Genomic DNA, 13835 nt, shown 5'->3' on the forward strand with positions numbered 1-13835 from the left:
GGGCTGACGGCTCAGAGCCTGGAGCCTGTTTCCGATTCTGTGTCTCCCTCTCTCTCTGCCCCTCCCCCGTTCATGCTCTGTCTCTCTCTGTCTCAAAAATAAATAAAAACGTTGGAAAAAAAAAAAAATTTAAAAAAAATTTAAAAAAGAGCCATCATAGGGGTGCCTGGGTGGCTCAGTCAGTTGAGTGTCCAATTCCTGATTTCAGCTTGGGTCATGATCTCACAGTCTGCAGGTTCAAGCCTTGAGTTGGGCTCTGCATGACAGCTCGGAGCCTGCTTGGGACTCTCTATCTCCTCTCTCTGCCCTGCTCACATGCTCTTCTCTCTCTCTCTCTCTCTCTCTCTCTCTCTCTCTCTCTCAAAGACAAATAAACATTAAGAAAAAAAAAAGGGCCATCATAAAATGAAACTCACAGCATCATTTGTCACCATGTATCACCAAAAAAAAAAGCCACAAAAGTTCTACTTATTTATTTACTTTTGAGAGAGGGAGAGCACACATGCACTCCTAAGACAGTCTTAAGCAGGTTCCACACCCAGCACAGAGCCTGACTCAGGGCTTGGCCTCATGACTGTGAGATCATGACCTGAGCCGAAATCAAGAGTTGGAAGCTTAACTGACTGAGCCACCCAGGCACCCCAAAAGTTGTTCTATTTGAAATACAGAATCAGAAACTGGAATAAATACATAGACTTAGTAAACACTTGGTAAGAATAAAAGTTTTACTTTTTTTTTTCTTAATTTATTTACTTATTTTGAGAGTGAGTGAAAGAGCAGGGGAGAGGCAGAAAGAGAGAAAGAGAGAGAGAGAGAGAGAGAGAGAGAGAGAGAGAATGAATCCCAAGCAGGTTCTGCGCTGTCAGCACAGAGCCTGATGTGGGGCTCGAACTCACGAACCATGAGATCATGACCTGAACGGAAACCAAGAGTAGACGCTTAACCAGCTGAGCCACCCGCTTAACCAGCTGAGCCACCCGGGTGCCCCTAAAAGTTTTACTTTAAGATTAGCTTACAACTACTTCCTGTTTTCAACAGAATAAGCCAGGAGTGGCAACAATCGGGCCCTCCTTCGGTTCTTGTTTTGGACCTAAGAATGTTTCTTTTTTACCTTTTAAAAATTATTTCACTGTAGGCAGTCATGTAAATATATACATAATATCTTCAATTTTGCTCTTGGTCTGCAGAATCAAAAATATTTACTATCTGGTCCTTTGAGAAAACGTTTGCAGGTAACATATAGACTATAATGTCCTATTATTTTAGAACAATACTTACATGCATACTGCATATTATACGTATGTTTTCTAAATCTTATTCTCCTATCACTAACTTCTGGAGTCCTATCTGTTAAACTAAAATATCTAAATGACAATGCAAGGTTAGAATTGGCAACTATCCAGCATCTACTAGTTTTAATTTCATGGTAAAAAGAACAGATGGTTTTTGTGTCATTGTTTCATAACTGTTTCCATTGTGGGTTCGATTCCAAGGCACTCTTCTTTAGAATTTAAAATTCAAGTTAAGCACTAAAGCAATTAAACAAGAAAAGACCTACTAAGATATTTGGCCTAAATCCCTGATGAATAAGCTGGCTACAACTTTTATCTTTTTTTAATTATTAAAGGCAATCTAAAGAACTCTGACATGTCCAGGGAGACTACAAAATAAATTTCTGGTTGACATGCCCTGCTAGCTGTTCATGTTAATGACCAAGAAATTAAAAGCAATATTGCACATATAATATAACCTAAAGCAATCTCATAGGAGACTCAGACAATCTTGAAAATAGTATTTAGCTAATCAAATGGGGGAAAAAAAATTAAGTCATAAAAGCAAAAGAATTGGATATTCTTTTAAAAAGTGATTTATGCATAGAAAGGAATACTGATCAACAATAAAAAGGAATGGGGCACCTGGGTGGCTCAGTCGGTTGAGCGTCCAACTCTTGATTTCAGCTCAAGTCATGATCTCACGGTTCGTGGGACTGAGCCCCACATTGGGCTCTGAGCTGACAGCTTAGAGCCTGCTTGGAAATTCTCTCTCTCCCTCTCTCTGCACCTGCCCTGCATGTGCTCTGCCCTCTCTCCCCAAATAAATAAATACACTAAAAATAAATAAGTAAATACATAAACAGGAATGAACTGCTGGTACATACAACAACATGGGTGAATCTCAAAATCATGCTGAAGAAGAAAAGCTTCATACATACCAACAGTGACTGGTTGTAATATTTATTTGAAATTTTATTTTAGGGGCGCCTGGGTGGCGCAGTCGGTTAAGCGTCCGACTTCAGCCAGGTCACGATCTCGCGGTCCGTGAGTTCGAGCCCCGCGTCAGGCTCTGGGCTGATGGCTCAGAGCCTGGAGCCTGTTTCCGATTCTGTGTCTCCCTCTCTCTCTGCCCCTCCCCTGTTCATGCTCTGTCTCTCTCTGTCCCAAAAATAAATAAACGTTGAAAAAAAAAATGAAATTTTATTTTATTATTTTTTAGAGAGAGAGAGAGAGAGCATGAGCAGGGGAGAGGAACAGAGGGAGACAGAGAATCTCAAGCAGGCTCCACGCTCAGCATGGAGACTGATGGCAGGGCTTGATCCCACAACCCTGGGGGTCATGACCTGAGCAGAAATCAAGAGTCGGACGCTCAACTGAGTCATCCAGGCGCCCCTTATTTGAAATTTTAGAACAGACAAAACTAATCTACGGTAAAAAAACATTAGAATAGTGCTTACCCGGGAAGGGATATATGGGAACTTTCTGGGATGATGGTAATAATAGGATTACACAGGTTACAAAGGTATATGTATTTGACAAAACTTAACAAATGAATACAAACATCTGTGCATTTCATTATATGTAAGTTTCACATCAACAGATACTGAGCCATAGTCAATTAAATTCAGTCTTAAGTATTTACAGGCAAATACATTAATGTCTGCAACTCACTTTAAAATGAAAAGCAAGAAAAGAATGAACAGTGGGACAGAAAGATGGATAGAACCTTAATACGGTGTTATAACAACATAATAACGTAATAACGAAAGTACAGTACAGGATAGTATAGGAACATGTTAACCGTAGAATCTACATGGTGTTCGTACATGTATTCACTGTGAAATTCTTACAAATCTGCTCCGTGTTTGAACTTTTTCAAAAACAAAAACCCAGTAAGTTAGAAATTGTAGCCACAAGTAACATCTTTCATCGCATGGGCCACTCTGCTTCAGTTGTTGCTGACTTATAAGAACACGGCTATGTGGGACAAAGTACATCGTTCCTCTCACATCATCTATAAATCCTGCTAACCGAGAAACGAGTCAGAGAAGCACGACAGACCAAGATGTGCCCCGCACTCACTGACCTTCTGTATTCCCACAGACTGTAGAATATTCAGCTTTCTTTTTCTCTGAAAGGTGTCCAAGTCCCACAGCTGTGCCGTATCAGAAGAAGTAGTGATGGCATATCTCCCTGATGCGTGCACAGAGATTGAAAATACTGATGATTCGTGTCCTCTCATCCAGCTAACTAGCTCCTTGGTAACTGTGGTAAAAAGTAAAAGAGTCATACAGGGAAAACACTATGTATCATCCAAGGACTGATTCAACTGATAGGTGGGTATTTATACGAGACACCTTCGTTAACACCTACAACAATGGAAGCTGGCCAGTTGATAAAATGCACAATGGAACAGGTTAGTAACGCAAACATCATGGACATGTGAGGAGATGAGGCCAAATGAAAAAGAGTTTAAGAACAGCTTTAGATGTGGTGGTAGGGAGTTTGGGCTTTCTCTTGTAATAGTTTTACACAGAAGAGTATCATATCTGTTGTGTATTTCAGAGAGAGCACTCTGAAGATACATGAGAGATACGGTGGAAAGAAGGAAGAGACTAGACAACTAATTTATCTGCTGCTATAATAATCCGAGGAGGCGATAAGGAAGGTTTAAAATACAAATGTGGCAATGGAGAAAGGAAGAAAGTCAAGAGTTATGAAGGAGAAATTCAAAGGGCTTTGTGATCAACTAGATGTATTGAAATAAAAGACGAGTTAAGACTTCAACGGTGCTAGTTTAGTTATATAACTAGATGGCGATACTATTAGCTGATTTAAGAAACACATAAGGAGAAACAGATTTACAAGTGTGGGAAGAAGAGATCATGAATTTGATTTTTTTTTTTAATTTTTTTTTTTTTCAACGTTTATTTATTTTTGGGACAGAGAGAGACAGAGCATGAACGGGGGAGGGGCAGAGAGAGAGGGAGACACAGAATCGGAAACAGGCTCCAGGCTCTGAGCCATCAGCCCAGAGCCCGACGCGGGGCTCGAACTCACGGACCGCGAGATCGTGACCTGGCTGAAGTCGGACGCTTAACCGACTGCGCCACCCAGGCGCCCCGCTGAATTTGATTTTTAAAATGGATCCTGAGGTGCGTGTGTGCATGTGAGAGAAGCACAGAAAACAGCCCGGCAGAGAAAATACCAAAAACTTCATTACAATTATCACTGGGTCATAGAATTATAAGTGATTTTTATGTTCTCTCTTACATTTTCCTGTGTTTCCAGTTTGCTGCGGTGAACATATTTTACTGTTATGAACAGAATTTTTTCTTTCAGAAAGATGAAACTGAGGAGAATAATCAGAAAGCAAGATGTAAATCTGGGAAGCATTAAGACACAAAGTAGGTCAAAACTGAAAACAGAGGAACAGAGGAACAGAGAAACCCTTGGGGAGAGAGTAGTAGTTTCCAAACACCGGTCTGAAGTCTGGCATTAGTTAATGATCAATTTTTCATTGGTCTTCAGTGAAATGAGAAAAATAAGGACAATGACATGAGTTTTTCATAAAGCTAAACTGAAAGTACTACCTTTTAATCTAGCATTCTATCCTTCTAAGTTTCTTTATGTTAAAAACAATTTCTCGTTTTATGAAATGAAGTTCTATCGTTTTTTTTCCTATGTCTTTTAAAAGTTGACAACCCATGTGGGTTGTTGTTCCTCTACTTTCTTTTTAATTGGGTAAAAACTCCCTAAGTCTAGGGACCACTGAAAGAACACAGGAAAGACTACTGAGAAGCAGTCAGAATGGTAGGAGGAAAACCAAGAGAGAGAAGAGTATGAAAACTAAGGTCTTAATGTAAAGCAAAGTGTTAAATGCTACTGAGGGGTAGGGTGAAAATTATAAAGAGAGCTTAAACAAACAGAGGTTATTGGGGCACCTGGGTGGCTCAGTCAGGTAAGCGTCCAACTCTTGGTTTTGGCTCAGGTCATGATCCCAGGGTCGTGGGATCGAGCCCTATGTCAGGCTCTTTGCTGAGTGTGGAGCCTGCTTGGGATTCTTTCTCTTCCTCTTTTTCTGCCCCTTTCCCACTCGTGCACGCACACACTCTCCCCCTCTCTCAAAATAAAGAAAACATTTAAACAATCAGAGGTTACTAATGGCCTTAGAGAAGTCTCAACAGCGTGGAGTGGGGAAAGCAAAAATCAGAATCCACCAACGGGTGCCGTGAAGAAGCAAGATTTAGCAGTGAAAAGGGAGGTAGCTGGGGAGGTGGAGAAAACATCTTAAAGAAGGGGCTTCATTGGTAGGGGTGGGGCGTTCAACAGACAGAACAGATTGTAAACAGATGGAACTAAGAGAGAAGAAGAGAATGGGTGGAATCCAAGGGAAGCAATCACAGATGAGTATAAACATTTGGTTTTTTAGAACTTCTGTGACAGTAGTGTTTTTTTAACACCAAAAATTGGAGACAGTTTAAAGGCCACTGACAGGTAACAGGTTTAATAATTATGGTGCTGCAAACATCTGTAGAGTAGAATATTCTGTACTGATTTTAAAATTCTGTATGAATATTTTTAATGAAGTAAAGGAAATGACTCCACACGACAGTAGAGATAGGATCATATATTTGTTAGAACGGAAAAGAGGCATATGTAGAGAAAACAGACTAGAAAGAGAAGTCCCTGCTGTACAAACACAGACTGTGTCTGGGCATCACTGAAGGACGACTGGTTTGTCTTCGCACGTGCACAGTGACAGTGTAGTAGTGATTAAGAGCAGGGACCCTGGAGCTAGGCTTCCAGGTTAGGAATTCTGGCTCCACTGCTTACAAGCCGTGAGAGACCTTGGTTAAGTTACTTCTGTGCCTCAGCTTCCTCATCTGTAAATGGAGTTAACAATATCGATGTCTGTGGGTTTTATGATGATTAAAGTTAACATACATAAAGTCATAGAACAGTACCTGGCAAAGAGTAAACACTATGTGTTAACTATCACTGTTATTACTATTGTTATTACTATCTTTTAAAATATTCTATCAATTACTTTATTTACTTTTTTAATGTTTATTTATTTTTGAGAGAGAGAGCATGAGTCGGGGAGGGGCAGAGATAAGGGAGTACAAAGGATACAAAGAGAGCTCTGTGTAAAGAGCCCGATCCGGAACTCGAACTCCCGAACCGCAAGATCATGACCTGAGCCCAAGTTGGACACTCAACCGAGCCACCCAGCTGTCCTTCTATCAAGAAAAAAACAATACAGTTGAGATATCTTTTCTCTTAATAAGAGGTTCAGTTTACAGAACTCTAAATGTTCTAAAAATACACAATGTAGTATAAAACACATAGGTTATATTAAGAAAGTTATTATTCTTGTTCCTACATAGTAAGGAGTTGGGGCTTCAAAGAGAGGTATGGCCTTTGTCTAGGTTCCTGGGAGACAATCTATAAATCCCTTAAATTTCCCCAGTGATAGGGTGTCTCTGTTATTCACGGCAGGTCCCTCAGACAACACCCGATGGCTTATCTAAGAAGAGAACCTCAGAGACTGGGCTGGCCACGCGGGAAAGATCAATCATGTGAGTGACTAAAAGGTTAGGGCGTTCAGCCACGTGATATCCGCCCAACCTCCAGAGAGAGGAGGAAGGCTGGAAATTTGAGTTCAAACAGGTGGGCAATAACCCAATCGGTCATAAATCTGTGTAACGGAGCCTCAATAAAAGTCCTGGACATCAAAGCTTAGGTATATGTTTGGTTTGGCAATACTCAGTGCGGAGGGCCACATATTGATGCTGGGAGGGGACTACGTCCCTAGGGATAACCGCAGCTTCTCCTTTCGGAGCCTCCCACTTTCTACCCTGTGTGTCCCACCTTTGGCTGGTTCTAATTTATATCCTTCCGCTGCATTAAACTATTATCATAAGTGGAGTGTGTTCCTGAGTTCTGTTGAGTCATTCTAGTGAATATCAAACCCGAAGGTAGCTGTGGGGAACCCTGAATTTGTAGCCAGCTGATCTGATGTGAGGGTGGTCCCGGGACCCCCAAACTTGTTGCTAATGTCTGAGGTGAGTGCTGTCTTGTGGGGACTACCCCCTCAGATGATACAGATTGGCAAATTCCTTGCAGTGCTTCAGTCTAAATTCTACTCATATTCAGAAGATAAACAGGAGGATTTCTTACCTGAATCAAAACATTTAATAGAGTAATCAGCTAACGCCACAAGGAACTCAGACTTCCTACGGAGATTAAAGGCCAGAGCTGTGCAAGCTTGTGCCGTTCGCTGAACAAGATTAAACCTATTAAGAGATTACTGCATTAGTATCAGAAATTCCTCCAACAATCATAAATTTTACGCTGGAGGAGTCCTTAGAGATGAAGAAAATGAAATGCAGAAAAATGAATGCCCATTGTGGTAGGCCAAAAATAGATTATGAAGAGTGCTGTATGCATGTAAAGGAATCTGGATTTTACTTACCAGGTTTTAAGCATAGCAGAATTATGACGAGATATGTCTTTTAGGAAGAGGATTCTGGCAGCAATGGCAAATGGATAGAGGGACAAGAAGAGACCATGAAGAAAGTTACTAAGGAGGCGCCTGGGTGGCTCAGTCGGTTGAACGTTGGACTCTTGGTTTCAGACCGTGATCTCACAGTTCGTGAGTTCAAGCCCCAACTGACAGTGTGCAGCCTGCTCGGGATTGTCTCTCCCTCTCTCTGCCCCTCTTGCATACTCTCTCTCTCTCCAAATAAAGAAATAAACTTTACAATAGAATAAAATAAAAACAAAAAAGAAGGAAGCCACTACAGAGCATCTCAATCGGAGTTACGGGTATAAATGGAAAGGACAAACAGGACAAGTGTCAGGTGTTAAGCGGGAGAGAGGCTTGGTGATGCAGCAAACATGAGGTGAAGAGGAAGGAATCAGGAATTCCTCACGTGCAAAATGAGGGTGAGAAAAGACATCTCATAAGCTTGTTGTGATGATTAAGTGAGAGAATATGTTGATTGAATGAAATAACATATGCTAAGTGCCTAGCAGAGTACTTGGCACATAGCTAGAGTTTAATTTACTAAAAAAAATCAAGTTTTCAAGATTGAGCAAAAGAGGGACAAGTCTGGGGGTAGGAAATAGGCCTGGTTTTAAATATGTCGAGTTTAAGGCCTTTGCAAAACATTTAGAGCTGTGCTGTCCAAGAAATGTAATGCAGGCCATTTAGGTGTAACTTAGAATGTTCTAGGAGCCACAGTGAAAAAGGTGGAAAAAGGTAAAGTTAATCTTCATAACATATTTTATTTAATTAATATATAATTATCATATCAACATTTAATCAATAAAAATTATTGAGATATTTTACGTTATTTTTTTCATACTAACAATACATCTCAGTTTGAACTGGCCAATTTTCTTTTATCTTTTTAATGTTTATTTAGTTATTTTGAGAGAGAGACAGGGGTGAGGGGCAGAGAGAGGGGGAGAGAGAATTACAAGCAGGCTCCCTGATGTCCGCGCAGAGCCTGACACAGGGCTCGATCTCACGAACTGTGAGATCGTGAATTGAGCCTAAATCAAGAGTCGGACGCTTAACTGACCGAGCCACCCAAGTGCCCCCGGAGTAGCCAACTTTCAAGGGCTCCAGGGCTCGATGCAGCTCGTGGCTCCTGCACGCGACAGCCTAACATAGAAGACATCCAGCAGGTAGTAGAAGCAGATCTGGGTTAACAGTATTTGCACAGCAGCTGAAAGCTTAGGCGTGCTGCTGATGAGATTATGAATGAGAATATGGGGAACATGGAAGGGAGCAGCCCAAGGACAGATGCCTGAGCAGCACAATTAAGGGGTAGGCACTGGCAGAAGAGTCAGCAAAACCAGGGGAAAAATGATCAGACGAGTAGAAAAATCAGGAAAGAGCTGTACCTTGAAGCAAAAGAAAAAAATTCCAGGGAGGAGGGGAAAATGAGTATTTAGTAAGATGAGAGGGGCGCCTGGCTGGTGACTCTTGATTTCAGGGTCATGAGTTTGAGCCCCATGCTGGGTGTAGAAATTACTTAAAAATAAAGTCTTAAAAAAAAAGTACATAGTATGATGAAAATTGAAAAGAGACCAGTAGATTAGGCAAGTAAGATTTCTGAGGGAACCCCACGTAGTGGGTGTTAGAATCAGACAAGCCCGATTTCAAGTCTCAGTTCTACCACTTAACCTCTCTGCTTTATAGACGGAGAGAAAAGGGACAGTGAACAAAATAAAAGAGAGGAACACTCATGGTGCAAAGTCTCAGGGTCGGCTATAGAAGATCAAGATTAGCACTGGAAGAAGTTAGGATCACTTATTTTTATGAATAAACTGACAAAGAGATATGGATGGTTATATATCTGAGGCTGCTCTGGGGAGGAGGAAAGGAAGCTTAAAAGTGTCTGTTTTCTAATGAGTAGGAGGCCACGTAGTTAAGTAAGAGTGGGGTCAAACACAAGGAGACAAGGAAGCAGGCAAAGGTTTGGAATGCTGGAGGAGAGTGGGAGAAGTAATAACTATTGATGAGCAAATGAAATGAAAGCATCATTAACGTTGAAGTCCATTATTCTGTAACGGCATCAATCAACAGTTATTTTTGTTTTCTTTAACAGTGGGAGCAAAGAAGAGACAGTTGTATTGATTTAAGATTGAGAATTGGCAGGGTAGGTAGGTTAGGCAAGAGTAAAGGGTGAGAGAATTGTGACTGTTACTTTTTTGGTAAAGAGCAGAAACAATGATTAACAGATTTCTACCTAATAAATCACAGATAAATTAATTATATAAGACCTCTTCCTTTCCTGAACGATTTGAGAGTAAGTTACCATGATCATGTTTCCTACAAACAAGGAAATTCTCCCATATAATCACAATACAACTGTACGAAAATTACATTTATATGTTACCACCACCCAATCCTCAGACCCCATTCAATTTTGCCAGTTGTCCCCAGTAATGTCCTTAACAGCAAAAGGATCAGTCCAGATTCACGCCTTTACTTGTCATGTCTCTAGTCTCTCCCAGACTGGAACAATCTTCTGGTCTTTCTACAACTTTCATGACCTTGACCCTTGGGAAGATTATAGGCCATCTTGTTACACACTCCCTTAATTTAGCTTTGTCTGACTCCACTGATTAGATGCAGGTTACACTTCTTCGGCAGGAATACCACAGAAGTGAGACTGTTGTTTTCCCCGCGCCCCATCAGTGATTGGTCCCTCCACTCATTGACTTTAATCATTTGATACTAGTGTGGTGTTTGCTAGACTTCTTCAGTGTAAAATTAATCTTTTTCTCCTCTATAATTAGTAAGCATTTTGTGGGGAGGTGCTTTGTGACTATGTGAATATCCCCTCTCATGAAACAGTTTATTGATTACAGCATGAATTTATAGATTTCTATTTTACTCAATGGGTTATGTCCCATTACTATCATTTTTTATTTTGATACTCAAAGTGTCTCCAATATGGAAAGAAGGAGCTCTTTTAAGCTGACATTTATGTCCTTTTGATACTTTTTCTTTAAATAATTCCTTCTTTCTGGCTACATAACGTTCCAGGCTCACCTTGTACTTTCCCTGCCTCCATCCTGAAACTGGCCATTTCTGCAAGGATCCAATTACTTTGAGCAGAAAGTGATATTTAGAAAACAAATGGGCACTGGGTACATTCATTGCTACCAGGGTGCTGTTGCTCCCAGGTCCTATAAGCAGGCAAAGCTAGGAAAGAGCTATAATCCATTCACTCTTGGGGTGCTGAGTGGCTCAGTCAGTTAAGCATCTGACTCTTGATTTTGGCTCAGGTCATGATCTCATGGTCCTGGGATCAAGCCCCTCATCTGGCTCCATGCTCAGCATGAATTCTCTCTCTTGCTCACTCTATAGGCCCCCCTCCCATCTCTCAAAAAACATATTAAAGAAATAATAATAATGCAGGGGCGCCTGGGTGGCTCAGTCAGTTAAGCGTCCAATTCTTGCTTTCATCTCTGGTCACAATCTCACAGTTTGTGAGCTCAAGTCCCAGGTCGGGTTCTGTGCTGACAGCATGGAGCCTGCTTGGGATTCTCTCTCTCCTCTCTATGCCCCTCCCTCACACACATCCCTCCCCTCAAAAAAAGAAAATTCCTTCACTCTCTCATATACATTTCTATTTATTTCTATGTCTATATATTCAAAACCAGCAGTACAGACAGATACATCCAATATCAATCCAGTGCCATGGCGTTCATTCTAGTTTTCTACTTTTCCATATTTGTAACTCCCCTTTCCGATTGTTAGAAACCCGGCCCCGTTATCCTCAACATATTTACTCACTCCGTCAAAGCCCTCTGCCTAAGCCCTCTGCCTTGCCCGTGATTGCCCCAACCCCCATGCAGGTACCTTCTGACTCTGGCCAGGCAGACAGGTCTCCCTCCCACCTACCCCCCTTGCAGGGATGACTCCCTCCATCAATCGCACCTAACTGCTTCTGTACTAAATTGTTCAGCAAAGGAAGAGGCAGAAGAGTGAGGAACACTTCTTTAAAACTGCTACACGTGTAAACTGTGACAATAACGTACAAAGTAAAGTTCTTTCTAAATTGCCCAATAAAGTACCAGATGTTGATAAGTTAGCAACAGTAAATTTTTAAACTTAAGGAAACACATGCTACTAGAGATACTGTTCCAACCGGAACTTTAATTCTCTAAAAAAAATCTAAACATATTTCCCATGCCTTCCCACTTTCTCCTGTCAGCACTTGTGACAGTGTTTTACAAGTTACCTGAAATACAGTCAGAACTTAATGAATCTTGCTGAATGAATAATTAATAGCAGGTACTAAAACTGGCAGTGAATAACTTGTTAAATAAAGTATATATCAAAAGTATCTGCTCACCTGTTTCCATACAAGTCAAAAACATAGATATTTCCTTGATGGTCCCCGGCAATTAAGCAATCACCTGAGCTATCAAAAGCCACGTTCAAAAATCGCAAGACTTTGGGCAGGTGATCAGAAGAGCTGTGAATGATGTTCACTATAATTCTGTCAAAAACAAACAGACATTTAATTCTATGTCAAGCATTACTTGTTACTATGAAAAATACGGGTTTTATAATATACTTCACTGACTTTGAAGTTTCCTGCCTACCCGCTCTTCCCTCTCCTCCCGCTGCTCTCCTAGAAGCAATCCGACAGTGATTTCTTTTTTTAAATTTTTTTTTTAACATTTATTTATTTTTGAGACAGAGCATGAACGGGGGAGGGGCAGAGAGAGAGGGAGACACAGAATCGGAAGCAGGCTCCAGGCTCTGAGCCATCAGCCCAGAGCCTGACGCGGGGCTCGAACTCACAGACTGCAAGATCGTGGCCTGAGCTGAAGTCGGACGCTCAACCGACTGAGCCACCCAGGCGCACCCCGACAGTGATTTCTAAAAGCAGTTCAGAAAGTTATTTGTTATCAAAATGGCTGCTGTTCATATATTCATCAAATACTTGGAAATTCACTATGTGTCAGACATTGAACAAGCCGGGACCTAAAAGTAGTTGATGGACATGGGCCCTGCCCTCATGGAGCTTTTGGTTTAGAAGTAAAAAAAATTTCAGGGGCGCCTGGGTGGCTCAGTCAGTTCAGCGTTCGACTGCGGTTCAGGTCATGATCTCACGGTTCACGGGTTCAAACTCTGTGCTGACAGCTCACAGCCTGGAGCCTGCTTCAGATTTTGTGTCTCCCTCTCCCTCTACCCTTCCCCTGCTTGTGCTCTGTCTCTCTGCCTCTCAAAAATGAATAAATGATAAATTAAAAAAAAATTTTTAGGGGCACCTGGGCGGCTCAGTCGGTTAAGCGGCCGACTTCAGCTCAGGTCATGATCTCTCGGTCCGTGAGTTCGAGCCCCGCGTCGGGCTCTGTGCTGACAGCTCGGAGCCTGGAGCCTGTTTTGGATTCTGTGTCTCCCTCTCTCTGGCCCTCCCCCGTTCATGCTCTGTCTCTCTCTGTCTCAAAAAAAAATTTTTTTTTAAATAAGCACACTTATGAACAGATTCATAAATCGTGATTAACTGACAGACAATAACAAGATATAAGACACTGTATTTTTGATTGAATAGTCAATTGTTACATTAAGCAATAAACACATGTAATGCAATCATGTAATTAGCGAAAGGTAGTTTCATATAAATCACAAGCTACCACATGTAAGAAAAATTTCAATATCTTAAAGATATCTTAATGAGATTGTTTCTGTACTATAAAGTGAAGTGTTCCAAAGTGAATTAAGCATAAATGAGTTTTATTTTCAGCTATATTTGTTTATTTTTGAGACAGAGAGAGACAGAATATGAACGGGGGAGGGTCAGAGAGAGAGGGAGACACTCAGGGGCACTCCTCCATCTGTGTGCTTCCTTGTAAAATCTAATTTTAGCAAGAATCCTGCTCAGCCCATTTAATTAGAACCCCTGGGCGCGCCTGGGTGGCTTAGTCAGTTAAGCGACCAACTTCAGCTCAGGTCATGATCTCAAGGTTTGTTGAGTTCGAGCCCTGCGTTGGGCTCTGTGCTGACAGCTCAGAGCCTGGAGC

The 13835-nt window shown here is 41.4% G+C and overlaps 1 protein-coding gene across 6 annotated transcripts in view; it reads right to left on the minus strand.

Moving 5' to 3' along the window:
• The window catches only part of TBC1D31 (TBC1 domain family member 31), a 75943-nt gene that overhangs the window by 59084 nt on the left and 3024 nt on the right, over window positions 1-13835 (minus strand). For 5 of the 6 annotated variants that reach the window (XM_030304036.1, XM_030304039.1, XM_030304035.1 and 2 more), the window contains exons 2-4: window positions 12158-12304; window positions 7458-7573; window positions 3361-3539 (exon numbers count right to left, since the gene is read on the minus strand). In XM_030304036.1, the coding sequence (XP_030159896.1) occupies window positions 3361-3539; window positions 7458-7573; window positions 12158-12304 (442 nt within the window). The remainder of the gene's footprint in view (window positions 1-3360; window positions 3540-7457; window positions 7574-12157; window positions 12305-13835) is intronic. The other variant, XM_032591904.1, reaches the window with a different exon arrangement.

This window comes from Lynx canadensis, chromosome F2 (assembly GCF_007474595.2).
Source record: "Lynx canadensis isolate LIC74 chromosome F2, mLynCan4.pri.v2, whole genome shotgun sequence".
Taxonomy (NCBI): Eukaryota; Metazoa; Chordata; class Mammalia; order Carnivora; family Felidae; genus Lynx; species Lynx canadensis.